This window comes from Amyelois transitella, chromosome 13 (assembly GCF_032362555.1).
Source record: "Amyelois transitella isolate CPQ chromosome 13, ilAmyTran1.1, whole genome shotgun sequence".
NCBI classification, from domain to species: domain Eukaryota; kingdom Metazoa; phylum Arthropoda; class Insecta; order Lepidoptera; family Pyralidae; genus Amyelois; species Amyelois transitella.
Genome location: NC_083516.1, coordinates 3,583,879 through 3,611,656, shown reverse-complemented (window position 1 = coordinate 3,611,656; position 27,778 = coordinate 3,583,879). Strand labels below are relative to the sequence as shown.

The 27,778-nt window shown below is 36.4% G+C and overlaps 1 protein-coding gene across 2 annotated transcripts; it reads right to left on the bottom strand.

The window, feature by feature from the left end:
• Positions 1–1,710: 1,710 nt before the first annotated feature.
• LOC106137029 (sarcolemmal membrane-associated protein) lies at positions 1,711–27,417 on the bottom strand. 2 transcript variants are annotated; one of them, XM_060947308.1, is made up of 15 exons: positions 26,787–27,417; positions 20,665–20,781; positions 15,996–16,136; positions 9,814–9,948; positions 8,903–9,121; positions 8,173–8,322; positions 6,453–6,554; positions 5,458–5,610; positions 4,908–5,001; positions 4,613–4,726; positions 4,197–4,282; positions 3,432–3,626; positions 3,020–3,223; positions 2,450–2,767; positions 1,711–2,199 (listed from the first exon to the last, which is right to left on the bottom strand). In XM_060947308.1, the coding sequence occupies exons 1-15, from the start codon at positions 26,973–26,975 to the stop codon at positions 2,038–2,040; spliced, it is 2,379 nt and encodes a 792-aa protein (XP_060803291.1). In that variant the 5' UTR covers positions 26,976–27,417; the 3' UTR covers positions 1,711–2,037. The 2 variants fall into 2 exon arrangements, with proteins under 2 accessions (XP_060803291.1, XP_060803292.1); XM_060947309.1 differs by having other exon boundaries at positions 4,613–4,717.
• Between the last annotated feature and the right edge of the window lie 361 nt (positions 27,418–27,778).

Sequence of the window (27,778 nt, the reverse complement as noted above, 5' to 3'; positions counted from 1 at the left end):
GCAGAGATCGTGGCAAGTGGAAAGATGTCTACCCCTCCGGGAAAGAGGCGTGATTTTATGTGTATATGTATGTAGTAAATAAAGAATTGCGCCAACAAAAAAAGGATTTAATAAAGTGCAAGTTGGTCCACGAGGAAAACGTCCGTGCATTACTTAGGTCTATTTTAATTTTCTTAAATCAAATGCGGTATATTCAAGCGGATTTCCATGTAGAAAAGTGAGAGGGTAAGAAAAGAAAATATCCATTTTAAACAAATCAATATTATTTCCAATAATTTTCAGTACATCCACATTGAATGCATATTAATTTTACCATAAAATACAACATAAAAGTCTGCGACAGCTCAGAACTAAAATAATAAGAACGAGTATAAGGTACAATATTTACAATAAGGTGGTTTAAACACGAAATAAAACATTGAACATAACAAAATCAGTGCAACAATAAAATAATAAATATTTAAAGACAGTGGACTTCAACGTGGTAAAGTTATAGTAATTCTAAAGATATACAATAAAATGTTAGTTATACAAGTTTTGATACAAAATTATCTATTGGCCTTCACATCACAGAGCAAGCGATCATCAAGGGCCGAGCGCCGAGGGCTTCCGGAAGACCTTCGCGAGCCGCCACACCCGCAGCCCGCTCGAAGGCTAGCTTATACGTCAAATCTTAATTTGGTCTTCAAAGACAACGTCAACATGTTCCAGCTCATACTAATACGTTACACCGTTTGAGGCAATTTGTGAGTGGCACTAACATAACGAAACCAAACAGCAAACCGGCATGCACAAACGTCTAAACTAACCTGTGAGTACCGCAACTACAACCAAAATACAACGCTTACAATTAACCGAATAGCATATTTAAAAGCTGCACTTCAAATGCGTACATAAAATACAGTTAACTAGGCTGGCTTGTAAATGTAAGATCTAAAAGAGTACAAAACGCAGGAGCGCAAACGTTATGCAACCAAGTCTACGTCGATTCTAAAAGACTAGAAAAATGCAAACGATCCAAATATAGCGTCAAACGCGTCGACGAGTAAATGCCACAGGACGAGCGAAACTACAGTGATATGTGTGAGCGCAAGCTCGGCAGACTCGCCGCCAACACTCATTATCACGTCCAATAATCAACAAATGAGCTGGGCGAATTCTAGTACCGTAGCTCGGCTGAAATTTCGACAGACCTTATACAACAATAATTACCATAACTTAAGACAGTCGTTAGGCCTTAATTATATAAAATTTACAATTATTTATTATGGCAGATATCAACAATTTATATCTATCAAATATGATACCGACAATTTTTACAGAACAATTCTAGGGTTATATACATGCGATAACAACGTGCGACGCCGGCTCCTATTGAATGGCACTTTCGATGCGATCATCGATCGATCGAATCCCTGACGAGTCGTGGTCGACTCGCACCGGCCGCCGATTACCGTCACCGAGCCGAAGGCGCTCACATAACTATGAAAACACTATACGTACTAAATTATTCTAATCCATAAAGCCTTCGGCTGGTAACGAATTAAGCGCGCATATAATATTCGAATCGTTTAGGTACCGACAGCGAGCGGCCGGTCCGAGGCGAGAGATCTCAGATTCTTTCCGATTGCCAAAACAATACTGACTGAGGAAGGGCTGGTGCAGCGAGCTGATTTTAAACCTCATTAATATACTTTTTTTAATCGTAAATAACAGTTCACAAAGGCAAAATTCGCTTTAGAAGAAATCGAAATTGACCTTGTTTTTGGGACTTACAAGAGTATAGAATTGATTTAACTCACCTCGTTCGTTCCTTCCAAGGAATAAGTCTAAATTGCCCAAGTTTTTTTTAGTGAACCATAGAGTCAATGGCCGTTAAAATGTTGTACTTTCAGCATGCTACACAAGCCCTAACACACACTGAGAAAAGACCGGAACCGAACTTCGTCGTAGATATTGGAGTGGCGGGGCAGAGAGGTGGTGGGGAAAAGGATGGGATGATTACACGAACCCTGGGGGCTCCCAGGTGGCCGTGCATCAGGAAATGTAGGGCAGCATGTAGTAGAAGGCGGCGGCCAGCAGCGGCACCAGCAGCGCCAGCGCGGTGGCGGCGGACAGCCGCGCGGAGGGCTTGTTCTGCAGCGACGCCAACTGCGCGGCTAGGCGTGCTCGCTCGTTGCATACCTCCGCCCAGCTCTCCTGTGAACATTACTCAGAAATAAATACATTGAAAAGGTCGATTATTTTTTATTTGGTAAACTTTACTTTCAGCTCACGCAAAGAATTCAGTGAGAAGTCAGTGGTGCGTAAAACACAGAAAGCCCAAAATTATGCTTAAATAGTTACCGCCTTAAAATAGTAAATTTATAAAAGACAGATAAGATTATTTTTTTCTTTGTTTGATAACACGACCATTTAGGTACAAAATTAACATGTTAATATTCCATACCTTAGCGCGCACCAGTTCCTCCTCCAATGCGTGCAAACTGCCATTCTGCAGCGTGACTTGCAGCCTCGCTTCATCGTCGAGCCGCACGAAATCGCTCGCCGAACTCGACGTATCGTTCGCATTGTTCACCGCGGTATCATCCTTGATGATCTCCGTGGCCGCTGAGTCCGTGTCGTCGTCTTCGTCTTCGAACCCCAACTGGAACATCTCGTCGATTTCCAATGATATCTTCTTTGTGTCGATGGGCTCGTCCACTTCGCTGGCCTTCTTTATATCCTCGAGAGAGTCGGAGGTTTCGATGGCTTTGTCCTCGGTGACCTGCAATTGAAATTTAAATATAAATCTTGTCAGAGCATGTTCCATTAATTTAAAAAAAAATGTTATTTGTCTCGTTATTAACGAATTTCACTTTATTTTTTCAGGCTTAACCAACTTCGGTTGAAGATAATCGTTTGGCAACTACCATCTAAGGAATATATTTCTAGTAGACATACTCCATGCGCGACAGTCTGCTGACAGGACGTAACGTGTTACCAGCTAAACCTTGCATCATATTCAAAATCCACTTACCTTGTTTTTAATCTTTTCCTGCAGCTGCTGTATGACCTGATCTCTTTGTGTTATTTCCTTCTTTAGATGGTCGACAACGGAGCCGACCTCGGCTATTTGAGCTCGCGTGGGTTGAGCAGACATCTGTGTCTTCAAATCTTCATACAGTCTGGACAGACGTTGGATTTCGGCTGAACTGGCCTCTTTTGTTTCAGCTAGCCGGGCCTGGAACGAAACGATAAATTATATTAGTATTTTTCTTTCTTTACTTGATAACTGATTAGTATCCACGCACACCACACGCCAAAACACTCTGGAGAAGTGCCGGAGTCACACCCTTGACCATGGATCCTTGATTCTGATCCCACCTGACCTTCGAAACGTTTGCAGGGGAACGTAACCCGTATTGGATCGTGGTCACACAAGCACACACCTGCAGCTGCTGGATCTGGTCGGGCGCGGCGTCGGGCGCGGCGTCGGGCTGCGCGGCCAGCAGCTCGTCGCGCACGGAGCGCAGCTGCTCGTTCTCCGCGGCCGCGGCGGCCAGGCGCGAGCGGAGCGCTTTGATCTCATCGTTGAGGCCGGCCATCACGCGGAGGATGTTCGCGTATTCGACGCCGGCTTTGCTCTGGAAAAAAGGAAGCGAATATTTTATAATAAAAAGAAAAACAACATTATTACGGTCGTATCCCTTGCGGGGCAGACAGGACCAACTTTCAGCTCTTTGGCTTAATGTTTTAAGATTCAAATAGTGGCAGGTTGCTAGCCTAAAAGAAGCCTATTCCATAACCGCCTTTTACGACATTGATGAGAAAGAGATGTAGTAGACCTATTCTTTTTTCTACTGGTGCCGGGAACGACACGGCACTTTAATAAAAAAAACTGTCATTATCTAGCAATCCAAACATTTTGAAACAGCTTTTTTTTAACGTAGGCGTTGGGTGAACGCAGCGGTTACGCTACGTTGTATACGTAGCGTAACCGCTTCATCAAACGTGTACACTGATTAAACGCTAGTGCTTATCAAGTATTAGTATTAGTACTAGTTCAAAAAATTCGCTGTAAGCAACAGAACATTCTTTACTTCTATATACAATCCGGATCCGTTTCGAAACGGCAACACTGTACCCACGACTCGCGACTCCCATCTCGTGTACTGGACCGTCAGTTTTATTTTATGAATACTAATGAAAATTACCGGCGACTCTTCCTGCTCGCTGTACGTGGAGTTGGCGTTATTGTCGGCGTGCAGCTCGCCGCTCGGACTGTCCTCGTGCTCTGGATCTGAAAAATATTTGTTTGACACTTATAAAAAAAAATAAAAAAAATTCTTTATCTATTTTACCCCTTATTTTCTATTTCTGATGGCTTAATCAATGCCTTGGACAGAGTTAATGTTTAGCTAAATAGTTAAAAGAAAAGCAATACTCATACAAGGTTTGTATCACAAATCAAATCATTTGCCAAATCTTTACACAGTATAGTAGGACTACTGTAATATTTTTTGTTGGGCCGACAGCCGAGAACACATTGTATTTAGGGAGAGTGAGTGTGAGAGAGGTGAATAGTGGCACAGAGGAGATCAGAGAGAATAAGATAAAAAGAGATACCAACCATGGTTGAGTCGCGACTGTTTCTCGTCATCGGTACACGACTCTGGCTCACCGCCTTTCTCTTCGTCGCTTCCTCCGCCGACTACGCCTTCATCCTCCTCTTTTTCTGAAATCACTATTTTTTCATAAAAACAATAACAAAACAATGGTAATATCAGTCAGATATGAAAACTGAAACGAAGAGAATGTTTAAAAAAATGCTGACTCGTAAGACATATTCATGGTAAAGCAAAAGTGAAATAACAAAACATCGCAAATACTTTAAAATTAAACTTAAAAAAGTAAGCTTAGCTTACCTTTATTTTCCGCGTTGTAAATGTTATTTTTCTTGAGAATCATTTCGAACTCCTTCGCGGTCTTGCCTTCGGCTGATATCGCCTTTATGCCAACCTGTAATAAAATGAAATTAAAAATTTTCTAGCACAACAATCATTGCTTTTTTTTTGTTTGGTAACCCTTCTAAATACATGCTATAAACTAGGCTCCAGTTCGAAAAACAACAGTTAAAATTATAACATCATGCTTCTGGCGTAAGTCAGGTTTTTACACGAAAAGAATCCATTTATAAGCTCTGCACTTTTGCAGAGAAAACACGACGATAATGGGTTTTTTTCTGATATACATAATATGATATGGAACCATTGACAAATTAATCACTGACGTGGATAAAAACTGAGAAGGTACTCCAAGTTTAACAAAGTAAAAAAATCGATCAGAAATCGGTTTTCATGTCGGGGAAGGTTAAGGTTCGATAGTTTTTTTTTTAAATTATTATGGTTTTTTTGACGTCTAGCGAGCCCCGCTCGGTCAACCAGGTATTACTACATTGTACACGACTCACGGCACCTTGTTCAGCACATGCTGCGGCAGGAGCAGCTTGATATAGTCGGGGAGGGCGCGCACGGCGTCCTCCAGAGAGCCGGATCGCTTCGCGTCTTGCAACTTGTTGCTGTCTGTACTTAGAACCAGCATTTTTGCTTCACCGTTTTGCACTGAGTACTGAAAATTTAGAAGTAGAAGAATTGTAGAAGACATTTTTTGGTTACAAATTTAAGTGCATCACTACATAGTATAAAACAAAGTCTCTATTTTAGTCTGTTTGTCTGTATGCTTAAATCTTAAAAATTACGCAACGGATTTTAATGCGGTTTTTTGTAACAGGTAGAGTGATTCAAGAGGAAGGTTTTTATGTATAATTTTTTCCGAATTTTGCACCCGTGCGAAGCCGGGGCGGGTCGCTAGTATTGCCTAAACGAGTTTAAGGTGGTGCAAGCAAGCTCAAATAATCTTTAATTATACCTAACGTTAACGTAACTATTGCACGAAGAAAGTTGAAAATGTTAAAATTGGATGAACTGAAATACCCACCTATATAATTAATGAGAGGTTTTGTTTTGCGCGTGATAAACTGGTACTATGGGTATGTACCAGTTTATCACATAAATATTCTGAATTCCCTTTTCAATAAACAGAGAATATCTCTAAGATTAGATTTGAGAAAAGTACGTTTTCTACTTACATACATACATACATAAAATCACGCCTCTTTCCCGGAGGGGTAGGCAGAGACTACCTCTTTTCACTTGCCACGATCTCTGCATACTTCCTTCGCTTCATCCACATTCATAACTCTCTTCATGCAAGCGGTTTCGGGTACTTTTGACCTGACCCTTTACCAGGACGTCGTTAATTTGATCTACTTATGTACTGTAAAACAAAAACCTCTTCAATTTTCATGACGCATAGCCTTTTCACGGCCTGAGGTCCATTTTCCGCCATTTCCTTTTAATCTTTGCCTAAGGTAATGACATTTTTTGTAATAAACAGAACAGTGCAATTACCGTGAGAGGCAGATGCTCCCTGGCAGCCTGTTCCTTCTCTTCGGCCGCGGCGATGGCGAGCCGCGCCGCGCACATCTTGCGTTCACAGCGCGCTGCCAATTTCTGAAAATCAAAATATTTTAACGTTTACGAAACCACATAGAAAAAGGGGTGATAACTACAGAATTACAAGCAACAGTTAAAAAATATCTTAGTGAGTCAAGAAAGGATGCGCCGCCGTTAGAAAAAGCAAACGCAAAAGCAGCGCACGGCTCCCCCGATGACACGGCTCGTTTAACCCTTTCCATGCGGCTGGCGTAATATCACGTATAACTAAAAACCGTTGGCCACACGGTGGGCGTATTATTGCGTCCAAAACAAATCCTTGTGTTAAACGATTAGACCAATATGAAAGTTGGTTCCCCTGTACTGTAGTTATAAACTCAACAACCTTACGTGAAACGGTGGAAAAATACTTACTTATTAGTATGTAGATACGAGTGCATGGTTTACGCCGATAGTGTTGTAAACTTTTTATATAAAAAGTCTAATAAAAGGAGAATAATATAAATGGTAAGTTTATTACTTATAATTCTTAATAATGTGTTTTACCTCGACGATAATATTTTTAAAGATAAATCTTCAGATGAGACTCAAATTGACGAGCATGAACCATATTCGCAACCAAATTTTATCGATCAGTAGAAGTATGCAGAGATCGTGGCAAGTGGAAAGAGGTAGTCTCTGCCTACCCCTCCGGGAAAGAGGCGTGATTTTATGTATGTATGTATGTAAATTTTATCGACGATGATGAGATGTCGCAAAGTAGTTTATCTAGAAAACGAGGAAGAAACAATGAAATTTCTCCCGAAACTTTTGACGAGGTCAAAGAATCTCAAGTATTTATAATATAGATACCGCAACGAATTTTACAAAATAAAGTGAAATGTTATGATGACTCTCCAAATCCGATAACACCATGTCCAATAAAAACACGATACAATGTACAAGATATGTCAACTAGCCAGATACTTATTCTACCCTCATAAATTAAATTTTAAGCTACCCTCGTTACATTTTATTATAACCATAGATATTTTTTTAAAAGCATGATAAAATAATATAAAAAAATGTAAAATGAGTATGTAAAAAACTGAGTGTTAATTTGCTTATATGCTTGCTCATACCCAGTTGCCCAAAAAATTATTATGATTAATAAAAATTTGATTTCAATTTACTACATATTTCAGTTTTTTATAAAAAAATATATATGCAAGTAATTTTATATAAATATTTGATATTCTTTTTGTATTTTTGCAGCAAATGTTCATTATTCTTCATCATAATTCAATTTTGCTCATTTCTGCTTATAAAGACGTTATTGTTTCAAGGTATGGCAACACCAAAATTGTCTATATAATTTTGAAAACGAAATAATACGCCATCCGCGTCTAGCGAAAGAAATTACAGAACGCAATAATACGCCTTCCGTACAGTAGAACCAGTTTTGTTATGACGTAATATCTCGCCCATCGTTTTATAGAAGGGCCTTAATACAAAACCGTCCGTACAGAGACGGCGAAATTGAAATAATGCTTCCGCATGGAAAGGGTTAACCGGAAGGTTAATATAGCTATGGATGCTGGTAGGATAAGTTCCCTGCTAATGGACAGAAAACCCTTTCAAATTTAACCCTCAGAATATTTAACACTAGGTCCTCTTAAGCTAAATATACACTTACCTGCAATTCAGCTGTGGCATTGGAAGCAGTGAGTCTCAGCGTACAGTTGTTCTGATGTAACGCGGCCGCCTCGCGATTGCGTCGTTCTAAAGTCTCTTCTAATGCTAGTCGTTGTTCGTGCGCCACTCTCAGGCTCTCTTGTGCTACTTCCTGTGAAATTAAAAAAACTATATATTAAGTTGAATGTTTATTTATCTTAAACTTTAATATACAACAGATATTAATAACCTGCTAATTAAACTTTTTTTATACCTAATTTACTCAAAACAAATTTAACTGTACAATAATGTCCAGAAAAATGGAAAATGTATCTGCAATAGTAAAACTTGATACAACTACTCAACAGTGTTTGATAACCCGGTGCTAATAAAAACATCTAGAAAAAACTTCTAACATAATATATGTATCACGTCTAATATCCCTTGCGGGGTAAGCAGAGCAATGGTCTTGAAAAAACTGAAAGGTCATGTATAGCTGTATGGCTTGAAATAGTGACAGGTTGCTAGCCCAATGCCTGCAAGATAAATCCCAAGTTTATTAGCCTTTCTTTAATCGCATTCATTTTACGATATTACAATACCTGATACTTGCTCTTATCTTGGACCAGCTGAGCCACTTGGTGTGCGTCGGGTTGCTTGCCCACGGCCAGCATGCTCCCCAAGGCGAGCTCTCTTATGCGCAGTCGTTTTCCCCTCACAAAAAACTTCTTACATCTTATTCACAACAATACCTGATAGTTGCTCTTATCATTGAGCAGCTGAGCCACTTGGTGTGCGTCGGGTTGCTTGCCCATGGCCAGCATGCTCTCCAAGGCGTGGACCCTCATGAGCAGTCGCTGTTCCCCCACGAATAACTCCCAGGAGGCCTCAGCTTCGGCGCGCGTGCGCTCAACGCATTCGCGTAACGTGCGTAAACGTGTTTCTAATGACGCCTCGCGTTGGACTGCCTCCTGTAAATCGATACAAAAAGAGCTTACTTTTCCGTTTTTTTGCATGCAGTCTAGGTGATGTAGTTAACTACTACGATTATGAAGTTGTAGATCTTATGGAAAGTTCATAGGTGACTAGCAATAAATACTTTTTATGGAAATTTTTAAAACTTTTATTGTTAAATGTATTTTTTATAATTCTGGCAATTAACTTGGGTTTTTTCAAGAATTCTAGAAAATAAAAACAGCCAATAGGTATGACATAACTGTTCTAGAACGTGAGCAGGCTACATAAAGCCTGTCGCCTGCTCATTTGAATAATTTTCGTGAGCTCTTCATCTACTAATTTTATTCATGCAATTTTCATTGTTATCCACATTCAGTTACGTAACGGTTCAAAACGTAGGTTTTATTCTAGTTGCTAATTTTTACATATTAACAGCTGTATTACCTGTATACTCACAACATTTCTTCTACATTCAAACAATGCATGCTCGATTTTAAAGCTCTTATATACAGAACTTTATGGAATTGAAATAAAAATAACCGTGCTCTTTCTCGGATTTAAAATTCGCCACTAACTGTTGTTATAATAATGGAGGACACACGTTGGGTTTCAACCTAGCTCATAGCAAATAAACTAAGCGATTCATTTTTCATTGTAACCTGGTGTATATCTAATATATAAAAAAGGAACCAGAAGAACCACTTACCTGAACAAAATTATTGAGTTGATACAACTCTTTGAGGTGTAATGGTGTAGTCATGGTGGGGTTGAACGATAATTTCGCCTCCTTACCATCGGGATGGTACAGTTTGAGGAGGGCGACCACTGGCGGAAACGTGTTCTGAAATAAAAAATAAGATATGATACTTTCGGATACCTGGTTGACTGGAAGAAGTCTCTCCTAGGTATTAAGCATTATCATGCTATGTTTCTGTAACTGTATTGACAAACAAACAAACAATTAGATCTTGTTTTAGTCTTATTTTTCCTCCTGGCACTGTTACATCCTCGCCTCTATGGAGTGGAGCCTGGGATTGCGCCTTCTAACCTTCTTTATTAACACATTACATGTTTTAGCAATGTATAAGAAATCTTACTAAATAAAAAAAATACTTTCATCTGAATCCCTGCTTCCCTACTAAAGTACTAAAGTATTAAGTAATAAACCAGCATTCACGCGGGGCGTCGTTCCCGTGGGAAATTCTATAAAAAATAAGCTTTACTCCTGAAGGTCTATTTAAAGCAGTTTTTGAGTTTTTACAAACATACAAATAACAATGATACAAAAATGCAAATCTTTTCTTTTTATATTTAGTGTAGATAAGTATTTGTCTGTTTGTCAGTTACGCTATCACGCCTAAACCATTGAACCGATTTTGATGAAATCTGGTACAGAGATGGAGTTGACCACAAGCAAGAACATACATGATATTGCGAGAAAAAAGCAAATGCTGTTTCCTATACATATATGGGTGATTCTCCACTATCGGGAAAATCAATGTCCTGAGCAATTTTTAGAATTGTGTGTGGCTATGTTTTTCAAACGATCATTTAATAAGATAGTACAATAAAAGTTCTTTCTAAGCTACCAATTTGTAAATAAAAAGAGATTCCCGATTTTTACGAAATATCTTTTCAAAAACCCCAAAAACAGTCCCCTGACCTGTCCCCATTCCAGATTTACAGTTTCTACCAAGACTTTTTTCTAATTTTGTCCAAAATATGTAGTATTCACAAATACTGTTCTAATGTATGATAAATGAACATAATAAATATTCTGGAATATATTTAAATTTAAGTTAAATAATAGAAAAATTTTAACTCTAAAGTTTGTCCTAACAATTTGTGAACAGTACCCTGTCATGAATAAAACAAACGAAAAAAAATAATCTAATAGAAGTAACATATTGCGTTAGCGTGGAACGGAACGACATAGTTGTGAAGTTCGTCCGTATAACAAGTTTGTGTGACCAGCCGCCATCTTCCTGTAGTGCGAAGCAAGTGTTGAGGCGAACACGTGCCGCGGCCGGATCAAATAACAGTCCCTTGGGTATGTGTTTTATTTTATCATTTTGAAAGATAAGTTAATGAATTATTCGTAATTATTATGTCATAATCTCTTGTTGAATATGATATTTCGCAATTTTTAAGTAGTACAATGCTATTGCAAATAATCCGAATTTTAGGTTAAATAACCAGTCCCCTGGCGACAGTCCCCTGTATATTTGAGCGACAGGGGACTGTCTTATTACACAGGGGACTGACTTTAGTTATTTTTTTCTCAGGTAAACTTCACAATGCCGCCTCAAAAGAAGACTAGGGAAGAAGTATTAGAAAGGAAGAAAGAATTAGAACGTTTAAGATATCAGCGCCTTAAAAATGATCCCCAAAAGAGAGAAGAAATGAAAGAAAAAGAACGTCTTAAGTATCAAAAGAAAAAAGAAAAAGGCTTAAGAAAACTCGTACGAGACATGACTCCACGTGAACACAGAACTGCAAAAAAAAATTGGAAAAAACATTGTACTGATTATCGGGCTAGGAAAAAGACATTGAAGGAAACAACTAATGCTTTTGTGAGAGACAACACTCCAAGTTCAGAGACTGAGATTTCAGCACCTCCTACAACTGACAATTCTGCAAATAAAAAGAGAAAAAGACATGCGAAGCTATTAAGAGAAAAAGCGAATAGAGACAAAGACAATAAGATACTCGAATATAAAAGAAAAGTCGAAAAGTATAAAAAAAGACTGTCAAGACTCGAAAAAACTATAAACCAAAATAAAGATGAAACACCTAACACGAAAATTAACAGAATGATTGATGATTCTAACTCGAGAAAAGAAATTGTGAAAAAAGCATTGTTCGGCGAGGTGATGAATAAACAATTGAAAGAAAATTATTCACAATTAAAGACCCAAAAAGACAAACAAATATTTTCAAAAGTTGTTGCTGGGACATCAGTACATAAATACAAACTATGGACTACCAAAGACAGTGCTATTAACTATAAAATGACAAAAAAATGGAAACCATCTCCTTCTTTGGAAATGCCTAAACGAACACGAATTGACAAAATTTCGAAGAGATGTGCAAAAGTGATTAGAGAGTTTTATGAGGATGACAGCAATAGCAGACTAGGTGCTGGAAAAAAGGAATTTATTACAAGAAATTCAATCAAGCATCAAAAACGCTATCTACAAGATACAGTGCTGAGCTTGTACAAGAAATTTGTAGCTAGTAATTTCAAAATAAGCTATCAAATGTTCTGTCGTTTGCGTCCTTTCTGGGTTGTCAAGCCAAAAGCTCAAGACCGTGACACTTGTCTTTGTGTCACTCACGCCAACATTGACTTAAAGCTGTCTGGTTTACACGCGGCAAAAATATTGTCGTATAACAGCTATCAGAAGTTACTAGAAAATTTATGCTGTGATCGCTATAATGTGGAGTGTTTGTCAAGAAAATGCCTAGTGTGCAATAACAGAACCCCTGCCTACAATGAGTTTGATGACAACAAACCTATACAATACAAGAAATGGGTATCTGAAAAACAAGAATATTTGGATCCAAAATCTAAAAAGCCTAAGCTAGTGACTAAACACCTTAAAAAGACTTTGACGCTGCGTCCGCGAGAGTTGATACATGAATTGCATGCTGACCTAGACAAGTTCTTTTGCCACCAAAGAAACATTGTACATCAATTCAATGCAATCAAACATTTGAAGGAAAATCTTGGCGAAGAAGATATTTTGATACACATGGACTTCTCCGAAAATTATTGTACCAAATACGGAGAAGAGATTCAACCCTTCCACTTCGGAGGATCTCGAACTCAAATAAGTATTCACACAGTTGTTGTGTATCTCAAAAACTCAATACAATCCTACGCCACCATTTCCAAAAACTTGACGCATTCACCCTCAGCTATTTGGGCGCATTTGCAGCCAATTTTCCGAGCAATACAACCTGGAATTAAATATGTTCATTTCCTTAGTGACGGGCCGGTTACACAATATCGGAACAAAACTATGTTCTTTGTTTTGGCCTCGAGATTATCCAAAGATATTCCAAATCTACAAGGATTTTCGTGGAATTACTCGGAGGCCGGACATGGCAAGGGTGCACCAGATGGTGTTGGTGCTACTTGCAAGAGGACTGCGGATGCTGTTGTAGCTGCTGGAGGTGATGTCGATACCCTGGAACAATTTGTGGAAGTCATCCAAGCTAGATGTCCTGGGATTATTTTCCATACAATAAATGACGAAGATATTCAATCAATTACTGATGCCATTGAAAAGACTTCCAAACTAAAAAGTTTTAATGGAACATTAAAGGTGCACCAGATCACTGGAATATCTACTTCCCCAGCAGTTTTGACAATGAGAAGTTTAAGCTGTTTTTGCCCTAATACCTGTCAACATTATAAAATTGGAACAATTAATTACAACCAGAAAATGAAGCTTCGTGTTCAAGACATTTACACCGAATCTGAAACCTCTTCATCCGAGGATGATAATGCCCTTGATATGTTTGAAATCGAACCTTCATATGCGACCAAGCCACGAACTGATAGTCCTGTGGAAGAAATGGAAGCGGGACCTTCCCGAGATAACAACGACAAGTATAATTGTGGAGACTATGTATTAGTTAAGTTGCAGAGTAAACATACTGAATACCGTTATGTTGCGGTCATAAATAAAATTGATGAAGAAGATGGTGAATTCACTGTCACGTTTTTAAAACTCTGTGATAAAGAAGGACTGACTTTTAAAGTAGACGAAGAAGATGTTTCTGATATAGCCTTTGAGCAAATTATTAAAAAGTTGACTAATCCGGACTTGATCCTAAAAGGGAAAAGAATCTTTTATAAATTTAATACACCGGTTAATATTTTTGAACAGTAATGATGATACATGATAATTATAGGATTTTCAAGAGCTGATCTCTAAGATAACTCACTTAAATTGAGACTGATTTTACTACTTAGAAGGTGTAAAAATTAAAATAAGCATAAAAGCAACTGATGTGAAAGACCAGAAATTGAAATTTTAAGACTGATTTAACTACCTGATACTAGTGTATAAGAGAATAAGTCAATTAACAATGATAATTATATGTTGTTTTGTTTCATTGATCTCAATTTAAAATGCAAAATATTAGTTACTAATTGATAGATGTAAGAAGAAAATGTTGATTATAAACCTATGATTCGAAGAACGTTTAAAACGTTTGCCAAAAAATATTTAAAGCAAAGTGAAAGACTTAGTTAATTTCTTTGAAGTTTATGAGAAGTTTTTTTAGTTTATGTTTATTTGTTCTTAATTGGATGTTCAATTTCTAAAATAAAGTTTATTTGTAATGAAAACTATCTTGCTTTTGTGTAAAAATCATTCCCCTGTCATATGTGTCAGTCCCCTGTCATGATTTTTCATTAAATCGTGGATAATTCCTAAAATATAAAAAAAATGAAGTGGTTGTCAATTATATAGTTTAAAGCTTGAATAAATTTAGCTTTCTATGTAGGAAAAACTATCATTTAGCAAAAAAAAGTATCAGGACAGCTTTGTATGGGCCATTTTCCCATTAGTAGAGAAGTACCCATATAACAAACAAGGCATTTTTCTTTATTCATAAACAAGTCCTGACTTATATGATGCGACCTCGTGCATTCTATCAGCAAGTGCGAGTGCACGTCACGTTTCTGTGTCCAAGCACTGGAACTAATGTGAATTCGCTTTGACTGTGATGCGTTCTAATGATTCAATGGGTTGCAGTTGCATCATTACATATCGAGACATCTCAGTAATGCCATGTTGTTTGTGGTAGATGCGCGTTTTTTTTTTTGTATTATTTAAATTTAATGGCCAGATATCGAGTAAATAAATAAATATCGATACGAAACAAGTTATATACACAGATCGAGATAACTTGAAAGTTCGAGACTTGTGTTACGGAATACTTACTCTACAATAAAAATATTGTATTGTAGAGTAATATTTTATTAGTTTTTACATATATCAGGTCTTTACCCCGTACTGGGTGGACAGAACTAATAGTATGGAAAAATTAGAATAGGTACAACATTCATTTGGACGAAGTGGTGGAATTTAGATCCAGGCAGATATCGACTTTTATGTTGTAATGCAGTTACGCAAATTATAAATTTTTCTAAAACGTTAACATTGATGTTTCCCGTGGATTGATAGTGCAAGTGTTTTATTAATTAGCCATATGTTTGCAAGGTAATAAAATTAACATAATGTTCCAATACTACATAACGTAGTCGGATTGACATGCCACGGCCGTGTGTCGAACTGGTTTCGTTTAATTCTTTTGATCAATACAAGCAAGTATAACAATAAATCACTTCGATGACTAGTCTCGACCCAGAATACCGGACGTGGATATGTGCAAACTCGCATAAAATGGAAGAGACATGACAGGTTCCGAATGAACGCGGAGGAAAAGTGGTGCTGGGGTGCTGGGTGACTTACCACTTAAACGAATGATCTGCCAAGATTTTTGAAAGAGGGATGTACGAGAATTATGATAAGCGTTGCTGAAGGTGTCTTCAGAATTGGATGAGAATGGGCTTAAGAAAATGGAGGCTTAAGGAATGTCCCTTCTTGTTACGAATTAGTGTCGAGTAGACAGCTGAGAGTAAACTTCATAGTACCTACATGCTCTCTTTAACGAACCAACACTTTGAAGCATGAAAATTATGAGCTTTGATCCGAGTGAGAGATACATACACTGCATGGGCTCACAAAAACCTAATAAAATAATATTTATTATTTAATAAAATAATATTTATTATTTAATAAAATAATATTTATTATTTTATAATATATTTATAAATATAATAAAAAGTATAATAACAATAAAATATACCTTCTCCAAGTTATCGGCATTCTCAACAACGGGAATGCCGAACTGCACCACGTCGCCAGAGAACACTTCGTGGGGCTCCTGTTGTTTAGATATGGAGCACCGGTTGTTGTTGATGAATGTTCCGTTGCTGCTGCGGTTGTCCTGCAAACAAACGATTGTTTACTTGTTTGTTTGTTTACAATAAATGCGCGCTGCGCAATGTTTTTGTTTTACGCACGCTTATTGACTGTTGTATTTGAAATTCCAAGAACAGTCGTACATTATAATCTGTATAAGGTACCTTTAAATACAAGTAGTTAAAAAAATAATAACTTAATGAATCTTCACAAACCGGTGGATTAATGGTTTTTAAAAAAGCTACAGTTCTAAAAGAGAAAACAATGTTCTTGGTCAATATTGTGCACAAAAGCATCAATCTACATTAAATTTTTTCACATTTACATATTTCAAACCCGAATCACGCGTTTGGACTTGTTTTCCAAAATTTACATAACTTGTGCGAATGAGACATAATGTGGTCGTTGCCTATTTTGGGAAACCTGATAATTTGCTATAATTCCTTACTAAGCATTTATAACATATGCATCGGTACATGTATGGTCATACATACAAACCTAAGTCTTAGACGTACAAAGAAAAAAAATCGGTGATGAGTCGTAATGCTCTATTAAGTAAAAACAATACACAGTAAAGCCACTATTGCCCAGTGCGATAGTATTAAAAAGAACCTATGCACACGATTTCCTCGTGGACCAACTGATATGCACAACTAGTTAACATAAGGATTTTTTTATTAATTATTCCCGTAGACACAACCAAATACTAAACAATGCTTTGAAAATCATTTAGAAGTAGTCATAAAAAAATTTAAAAAATATTTAACAGTACTCAAGCAGACATCCATAAACGATAAGGGTATGCCTAAAATTTGTTTCATACATACCACCGATAAACAAATCCATATTTCTGGCGCAGTCAAATAATATAATTGCATTATGATAATGACTTTGTAGCCACAGTTTATTTATTTACTTTATGGTAATCAGTGTTGGTGACATAATAATCGTCCACTAGATATAAGTTATATTGAGTCATTGTTTGATTACTTAAATACATGGAAAAACAATAACCTGCTGTAAATGGTAACAAAATAATATCCACATTTCATTCACAAATACTTATTTTAGTAAATGAAGGAGAAAATCAGGAAAATCTTCCGAGCAATCATAAATCTACGAGACTTGGACCGCCAATAAAAGATCAAACGCACGTCGATATGGGCAGCGCCACAACTGCATTGTTAATTCCGGCCGAACGTTAAACTATATACGTGTTTGTGCGTCTTTGAAACGTATTTCAAATGACAAAAACTTCTTTAATTGTCATTCCTGATAAAATATACAAAAAAAAAGTGTGTGATTGTGTGTTTGTGTGTGTGGCCCAAATGAGAGAACAGCTTTGCAGAGAATGCTCTCACTTAAGAAGCGTATTCTGATGGCATTCTTAGCAGTTTGATTCAGAGCCCAGGGACCGCTAAAGAGAGGACCATGTAAATGCGTCTTTAATCTCAATATTTTATATTTAGCTACCTGTCTAAAACCAACCTCCTTTAGAAACGAGACCACTAATAATTACCAATAAAAACAGCTATTTTTCCAGTGATCGTGAATACAATAAAGAAAACCGTTTTCACGACCTTTGTATTCTTTAAGGAATACAGCCAATGCCGCTATACAAAGTTCCGCATAAAAGTAAATACACAGTGCAACCGCAAGCGCTCCCGCGCCGCCTTCGAAATTACTTCTAACTGGTAATTCTTTCCAACGGAACCACTTATTCTATGCGTGAAATCCTATAATTCAAGGCGAGAGGTCTACTTTCCTTATGATTGCTTAAGCCAATTTTCATATAAATATGTATTGTAGCTGCTATGAGCAAAATATGTAAACGCATGATAAATTACATTAAATACCTACGCATAATTAAGTACTTAGGGTCCATCAAGGCCATTTAAGAAAAATCGAGTATTAGAAACTCATAAAACGACCTCTAAACATATTCTATCTAAAACTTCCGAAAACATTATTCTGATATAATGGTTATTAACATGATTTGATAAAAAAGCGATACGTACCAAAAACATTTACATTTTCAAAAGCGGATAATATCAGGTACTAGCTGTGCCCGCGACTTCGTCCGCGTGGTATAGTTATTTTGGGCATCATTGAAGCTCTCAAGGCTGAATAATTTTTCCCCGTTTTTTTCACATAAATCACGCCTCTTTCCCGGAGGGGTAGGCAGAGACTACCTCTTTCCACTTGCCACGATCTCTGCATACTTCTTTCGCTTCGTCCACATTCATAACTCTCTTCATACAAGCTCGGCGGTTTCGGGTACTTTTGACCTGACCCTTTACCAGGACGTCCTTAATTTGATCAAGATACGTTCGTCTAGGTCTTCCCACTCCGACCTTTCCCTCCACACTCTCCTTGTATATCTGCTTAGTCAACCTGCTTTCATTCATCCTCTCCACATGACCGAACCATCTTAACATACCCTTTTCTATTCCTGTAACTACATCTTCTTTCACATCACAACATTCCCTTATCACGCTGTTCCTTATCCTGTCACTCAATTTCACACCCATCATACTCCTTAACGCTCTCATTTCCACTGCATTTATTCTGCTTTCATGCTTCTTTTGCCATACCCAACTTTCACTCCCATACATTAATGTCGGGACCAACACGCCCCTGTGCACAGCCAGTCGAGCCTTTTTGGATAGTTTCTGACTGCTCATAAAGGCATGCAAAGCTCCATTCACCATGTTCCCCGCGTTCACTCTCCTTTCAATATCACTATCATACTTGCCATCTGATGTAAACTTTGATCCTAGATATACAAACTCTTTCACTTGCTCCACTTTTTCTCCTCCAATCAAAATATTACATGCTGTCATTTCTTTCTCCATTTCAAAAACCAGTGTTTTAGTTTTACTTACGTTCACTTTCATTCCTTTCTCTTTTAAAGCTTCATGCATACAGTTTACCATCTCCTGTAACTCCTCCGCTGATGACGCCAGTATAACCTGATCGTCGGCATAGAGCAGACATTTGACGAGTAACTCATTCATCCTTAATCCACTTTTAGACTCTTTCAAATCTGTCAAACAGCTATCCATAAATAGGTTGAACAGCCACGGTGACGCAACACATCCTTGCCTAACGCCTTTCTCAATCTTAAACCACTCAGTGTGCGCTCCGTTTATCCTGACACAAGCACTCGAATCCTCATATAAGGATTTCAGTGCTCGTATTAAGAGACTGCTCACCCCATGCATAGAAAGTGCTGACCACAATTCATTCCTCTCAACTCTGTCATAGGCCTTTTCCAGATCCACGAATGTGCAATAGACTTTTTGACTCTTGGCCAAAAACTTTTCGGCTATGCACCGCAAGGAAAAGACCTGATCAGTACATCCCATTCCCTTTCGAAATCCCGCTTGAGCATCCCATATTTTGTCATCAGTTTCATTCCTGACTCTATTAATCAATACCTTAGCATACAATTTGCCGACGACGCTAAGCAGGCTTATACCACGATAATTTTTGCAGTCCAGCTGTGACCCTTTTCCTTTGTAAAGTGGCACGATAACAGCCTTACACCAATCTTTTGGTACTCGGCCGCTTCTCCAACACAAATTGAAAAGGCAGTACAACTGACTAGCTACTACGCCTTTTCCTGCTTTAAGCATCTCGACCGACACTCTATCACACCCAGCAGCCTTTCCCGCTTTCATACTCTTAAGTGCTTCCACAATTTCGAACATTTCAATTTCGCCTTCCATCTCATTCTCTTTTTCTTCGCTATAGCAGAAATCTTTCTTATTTCCTTCCTTTTTTTCAAATAAACTTTCAAAATAATCCTTCCATATCTTTAGTACACATTCTTCTCCTTTCACAACGCTACCATCCTGGCATCTGATCCTAGTCAGCTCTCTGGTTATAGTATTTCCTCGGGCTGACCTTACGGATTTCCAGAATACTTTCAGATTTGACTGAAAGTCTTCTGATAGCCTTTTATCAAAATCCTCTTTATACTCTTCTTTCTTTTTAATCACAGCTTTCTTAACCAAATCTTTCATTTTCTTATATTCCTTACGTGCTTCATTCACATCTTCATCTATAACCTCTTGCATTCTTAAGTTAGCTTTTGCTGCTAACAAATCCAGCCATGCTTTCTTCTTTAATCGCACAAGTTCTTGCACATCTTTACTCATCCATGCATTTTTGTGTTTTTTTCACATATTCCATTATTTCTTTGCTCCTTACAGCGCGATGTTATATAGCCTAAAGCTTTCCTCGATAAATGATTTATTCAACGCAAAAAAATATTTTCAATTCGAACCAGTAGTTCCAGACCTTAGCGCGTTCAAACAAACAAACTCTTCAGCTTTATAAAACTAGTATAGATAGTCATATTTTCATGGATCTAAAAGTATCACTTCCATATTGTGCTTTACCAACCTGAAACCTGTACCTGAAAGCCGTCAGCTGAGAATACACGTTATAATGAAAAAGGTTCGCTAATAAATTGCAATGAATATCAAATTTTCTCTATCTATCTTTCGGCCTCTATCGAGTATGTTGTGAAATAAACTTGTGCTTACCACGAGGTAAAAGTGGCCCTTGTCATAATACAGCGTAGCGTGATGCCGCGAGAGCACTCTGCATTCGAAGATAGTGTTCGTGGGGCTTGGCGTCGCGCGGTACACGTTGCGTCCGATCTGAAACAATTATTACATCTTTATTAATTTATCTTTCTTTACTTATCATATCAATATAGGATAGAAGGTGCCACTTATTACAGCCAGTCGTAACTTATAATTAAAGTTACTATCACTCCCAAAACGCAAGTTTAGAAGAAGCGGTAGAGGAATAAACATTACATTATCCTTTTAGCCATTATTTTTCATACAGCATCTTAATAAATTTTATTTAAAAATCAATTGGATACAATAATACAAAACAACAGTTTGATCTATTATACTTTTATTAAATACATACGAAAAATTCATTCAACAGACAAAAAGGCGCTACTCTAGACGTTTAATTACAACATAATATAATTTAACTGTAATATAGCCTTTTGTACTATAGCGTTTCTTCCTTTATGTTTCTTTGGCAAATAAAAGAAAATATACTGAAATACATAACACTGACAAATCCGAACAGCCAAACCAGGCGAAATGGTACCTAGTTTTTTTTTTGCATTCAGTATGATTTACACCTTCTTCAATAAACCTGTTTGCTATTTTTCCCATGGCATTTAAACGTATACGTGGCTCTTACAATGAGACCGCATACCTTAATGTATGTCAACTATGGTGATGAAAACCAGCCGTTACATAAGAGTCATTGTAAGCGCTGTATCTATGTGGGTGATTCTCGTGACTAGTATTACCACTTACGTTGAGAAGACGTTGAAACAGAACGTAGGCGTAGCCGACGATCTGCCCAAAAATACTTCGAATTTAGTCTAACTTAGCTACTGAACACTATTTTAAGAAAATGTAGGACAAAAGCGGAGCACTATACAATTTCTTTTCATTTCTGGTTGCAATCGTGTTATAAATCGTACCTCTCATAGATTCTACAACACACACATAAGCATTACACGCTAGTTTCAGAGGACTTAAATTTTCCCCTGGAGTCAATCTTTTAGATGTATCACTTGTCTTCTCTCACATTCACCACTCTCGTTAAACATGTTTACATAGGAAACATGGCTATATAAATTCATACAAAACATCAATGCCTAAGGCGTTAGATGACAAGCTATGATTCCGTTTTCATTAAAAAAGAAATGTGACATGACAATTACAGTTTATCGGCGATATTTCTTGCGACGATAATTATCAGATCTTGGTAAGAAGACAGCGGAACACGTACATATTTTTCTTGTATGATCGTGTAGAAGCCGTTGCATAAGTCCATTGTTATTGACTCGAATCACGTTTACATTATAGTGATAATTAGACTCGGGCACGCATTGTTGACTCACTCAAACTAATAATTTGCAAACTAGGTATGAATGTATTGAACATTACGCGTTCACATAGGTAGATCTTTGTCAATCACTGTTCCAATGTATAAACCAATAAGGATTTTTAAAGACTGAACATAAAGTAATTCCTAAAATATGTATAAAATGCGAGAGCAACCCCATGATTTATTTTATTTATAACCTAACTAACTTATACTACTAACTTATTTATATCAAGGAAAAGAAGAACAGGAACTTAGAATAAAAAAATAATCAGATAATTGAAAACATAGTCCTTTTTATTAAAATTTGCCCTACTTTGACATGAAGAACTAGTAAAATATCTTAGATCATTCCAAGGAAGATCTTCAAATTTCATAACTGCTTACTAGTCGCGTTAATTACGACAGTTTAAAATTTTATCGCGGAAATCGTATCTCATTTATTTTATTTACTTTGCAAAAGTTCATACACTCGCATTCTCTATCCCATGTGGAGTCTATTGCGTGAATTCAGCTTTATTAATCAATCAAGACGCTGCATACTTGACGAATGATTCTAATTTGAGAGCACTAGCATGGCTATATGGGATCTGTTTTGCCAGAGCAGTGATAGCAAGTATAAATCATAGTCTGAGTTATAGATGGTGCCTTATTTCAAAAATTTATATATTATTAAAAGAGTAGGTACTATCCTAACTATCACATAAAAAATATAGAATCATCGAATCATGTTTCCCTTGTGGTTTAAAAAAAATGTTACTACTACGGTATCCTTTCGTTGGTCTGTTCATTGAGAATTAAACTAAATAATTCAAGCTCGAGTACGTAATAGGGACCATCTTACGTGCCACAGCTGACTTCACAAGCGCACATCAAAGATCACTGAACCTTGCAAGTCACAGGAGTGGCACATTGGTAAATAGATTCTCTAAATATTATATAGGAACTATACTTTCACTCTGATCTTCGTCCCGTCGAATTACCAGAAATAATTTATCGTTGCTCCTATAGGTCTCTCTCAAAGTTTCAATGTCTACTTTGCACTTTCAGCAATTTAAAAAACTGCAAGCTATAAACGGGGCTACAACTTTTTGAATTAAACAAGCATGAGGCTAAGTATTCAAGAAAATATGCAATATCTAATAGCCTATATTTACTACTACATCAATACACATTTTGTCTATTTTCTTCGTGAAAACTTCATTGCACATTTGGGTGACTGCAACACAAACGATCGTAAATAAAATACGTCCGGTCCGTACCGGTGAGACCAGTAAGTTACGAATACCGTAAAGTCATAAGTATGTCGGTATTTTTTCAAATTATCGGAGAGGTGTGTATTCAAGTCTTAAAGCTCCAGCCCATCTGTTCTCCGAATTACCTAAATATCACAAATTGAGACGTGTAGTGTATTTCTTTTGTCTGCTCTCTTTTTAAACTATGTAAAGTGTCCGTTTGAACACACCATAATAGAGGATTGCAGGCGTACTATTAAATATATTTAGTGTAGAATACTCTTAGAATACACTGAACTTATGACGTCAGCTACATGCACCTACAATGTAAGAAATATGTCTAAGCACGAAAAGGCCATCAGCATAAACACTAAATAAAAATGCATATTACGGCGTTGGCCTCTTCAGTTTTATTCAATCAGCTTCCTGTTCATAATCATAACTGATAAGAAGAGGTTTCCGTTACGCCACGGCAGCTGAGTACGCAGAAATAGCACGATTTAATCTCATAAAATTTAATTACCAATGCACAATTGTGACTCGAGCACAGGTCAAGTTGACTCATACGGACGTCCACCCTCGCTTCGTCGATCGAGCAAGCCTGGGCTGCATACCAAGTATCAATGCTATTTATCTTGCCGTGAAATTACAAAGTCACAAAACAACACAGTTATAGGTATTATAAAGTTAATAAATTGTTATTAACTTTTCATAACTAAACAGTGCTGTATGGTTCCCGGCAGTTAAATAAGAGTGGTCCTATTCTATTTCCCTTAAATTATGTATAAGCTTCGATCATAAGAATTTAACTTAACAGTAAATTATAATTGTAATGTAAGGCACATGAGGCAAAAGCATAACATACTTATATTCTGTATTGTTAAAATTTAAATGAATCCATACTAATATTACATAAATGGAAGATTGAGTATGTCTAACAAATTATCAGAAAATTACTGGAGTGATTTTAAGACACCAGACCTTCAAAAGTAGACACAACTTATATTCCTCAAAATTCTCAAGAGAGACTACGTTACTTTCTTTCTATTCAATTTTAATGTTTAAATAAGCTGGACATATAAAAGAAAAACTTAATATCCTATTTTTTCAAGAAATAATTACTGATTTAAACACATCAATACTTATTTGGTCATCCATTAGGAACTGTGCAGTGACAGGTCATTGACACTTTATATTTCAAGTACCTACCTATCCATTCTGTTATCGACAGCCTACAAACAAGATACACCCTGCTGTCATATTCATTGATGATAGCAATCAAAGATAGGATAAGATAATGTATACAGTTTTCAGAAAAGAAAAAATTGTATCTGCCTTTTTATAACAGCATACTTATTTCTGTGGTATTACCATGGCTATCAGATCAATCCATCACAAAAGCCTGATGTTTAAGTTTCTAGATTATTACAAGACTACTAAATTGAAACTAGGATCAACATGTAAAACAGAACCATCTTTTTTTATTGAATGACCAACTGAATGCTTGGAATGGCTTATATCCTGTACATACTATACAATATATGTTTTCCCATGGTTGTATGCACGTAACAGAGCAAAAACACAACCAGTGGATTACTATTGCATAGAATAAATTATAAAATGTGCATGCCACATAGGAACAACATATATTTAACCCTTCATTGCATGATTTTTCCTATTTCTTTTAAAATAAATCAGGTTGATGTAATTAATGCTCTAGATTAAAGGAAAAATATTTAAAAAAATCCTAGTATAAATAAGAATTTGAATTATTTAAAAAACAGTGATAAAAATTTACATCATTATACATTGTTACATATATAACTCATTACTAAATAAGTCAAAAGATATTGTTTACTTAATCTCCTTTATTCTAAATGATAATTTAAACAACAATTATTATTTTTATTCAACCACAAATTAACTTCACATTGATTACACGAAATTGTGGAAAAGCCTTTACATTTGGGAAATTTACACCGAAGTGACCTTTCTTTTTTTTTTATTGTAATTCTTCTTCTAGTAGACTGGTACTAGGGTTTTGTTGTACGCAATAGTCATTTATAAAGTTGCCAGCAACAACAAATTTCAAGTTTACAGTTTTTGAGTACCTTTTTTTCTTCACTAAATGTTATGATTGAAATTTCCATCACCATGCAAAGAAGGGTTAAAAAAAAAAACAGCTTCATAAGTCATGGTTGAAAAATATGTTGCTAGACTCTACATACATACATATAATCACATCTATATAACTTGCTGGGTAGACAGAGCCAACAGTCTTGAAAAGACTGATATGCCACATTCAGCTGCTTGGCTTAATGATACAATTGAGATAAAAAAGTGACGGGTTGCTAGGCCATAGCCTAAAGGAAGAATTCTAAATTTATAAGCCTATTCCTTAGTCACCTATTAGGACATCCATGGGAATGAGATGGAGTGGTCTAATTCTTTTTTTATTGGTGCCAGGAGTCACACGGCACACGGTTCTTAGACTATGGTTAACAATATCAAAAGCAAGCCATTTATCCTAAGCTTAAGTTCTAAGCCAATCTGGTAGTAGTAATGTTTTCTAGAGCCATGAAACTAGAGAATTTTGACATCATTATTAATTTAATAATCCCCTGAACAATTATTCTCTTTACTCTCCTGTGTACAAAAACAGCACATATAAAGAGTAAAAATAATTCAATAATATTATAAGTTAAGATAAAATCATACCATGTATCAGATCAGCATAGGTAACTCTTAAATATTTGGCAAAATTTAAAAAAAACAAATTCTCTTTTTTGTTTGTTTGTTTAAATAAAACAATAGTAGTAGTCCTCAAATTTTGCACTTGTGATTTTGTAGCTGCATGAAGTTTATTAATGAGATTGAGAAATTTGCAAAATAGGTAAGTTTTAAAATGAATACATAAACTTATAAACTTAAAACTTTTATAATTGTTACATTGCTTAGAACAGCTACATTTAGTTTGTCACTCAGGTACACTGTTATTACAATAATGCTGCTTTCAATCTACATCCACACTTATAATAGAGAAAATATTTATATTGTATGAAAATATTGTTTGTTCTATTTGTTACACATAAACTAAAAAAGACTGGATGGAGCATCATGAAATTTGGTACAGATATGGAAAACACCTTCGGGAGTTGGAATTTTCCATGGGTGGGAAGCCCCATGGAAATGATACCTATTTACTAAAAGTATTCAATAACAAACCATAATTATCAGTGATAATGTTTATATTATTTATTGTTAAAGGTAATGTTTGTGTTGTCATAAAATACATCTTAAATGCATAAACTATTTGTTTAATCAACAGTGTGTTTAATAGAATTGGTTTTATGCTTAACTGAATATTGAAATGAAACATGGGAAAATACAAAATATAAGGACTACACAATGACAGTTCTGGACAGAATTGATGAGCTTAGGTACCTTAATTTGTACTGACTAGTACTAATAACCAACAAACTTAGATATACTAGAAACAAATGTCTTACCTTGACTGGCTGTTCTAAAGTAACCCGCCGTTCCTCAAATGGCAAGGAATTCGAATGTGGAATGAAGTGAGCTCTCGGAACACCCACATCCTGATTGTTAGGCGGTTCAGGCCCTGGTGTCCAACTATAATCTGTGTTCTTGATTGTGTTATTCATCTCTGATTTTACTTTCTTCTTCTTTACTACCATTGCACATAAATCTCGCTGGATTCAATGGACATTCCTGGCACAACCACGTACAAGAAGCACATCGGTGGTAACTTAGTCTATTCATTTGTAGGTGAAAGGTGAACATAAATTACGACCATCTTGACGACTTAGTACTTCTTATATCCTCCTATTTATTTACATCTTTTAAAATTCCATCACGAAAGCAAATGCACTTCTATTCATGAAACTTGATTCCATTCGTCTACGTATCGACAATTATAAATCAGCAATTTGTATAATTATAACAAAACCCTTGCACTACTATTCGATTCCTTTAGATATTTGTAAAAATAACAATGGTTACTTGCCGAGATAAAAAGCAATAAATTAATAGGTCGTCGAAACAAATTTTATTCTTGACTTGAGGAACTTGTGAAATGGGCGCACGAATCGGACATTCATTTGTTTTGTTGAAGTTGAAAAATGAAGCGAAAAAGAACTGACTGAATTGAGAACCGTTCTTTTTGTAAAATTTGACTCATTCATTCCTTCATTCAAGTCGGAAAGAGGTTCGTTATATTAGGCAGCAGAATAAATATTAGTAATATATTTTTTATTAATACATTCACATATATTTAAAGTATAGCTAAGTCTAATATATTAGTACTTAAATATTTTTATTACATATGAGAACAGCGCCATCTACCATAAACTTCCATAAACTAGTTACTATGATTTGATTGGCATCTTTTAATAAAATTAAACTGGAGGCATCTAGGTATGAAATCACTTATGGATGATAAATTGATGACACTCAGTCCCATCCTAACATGAAATTGAGG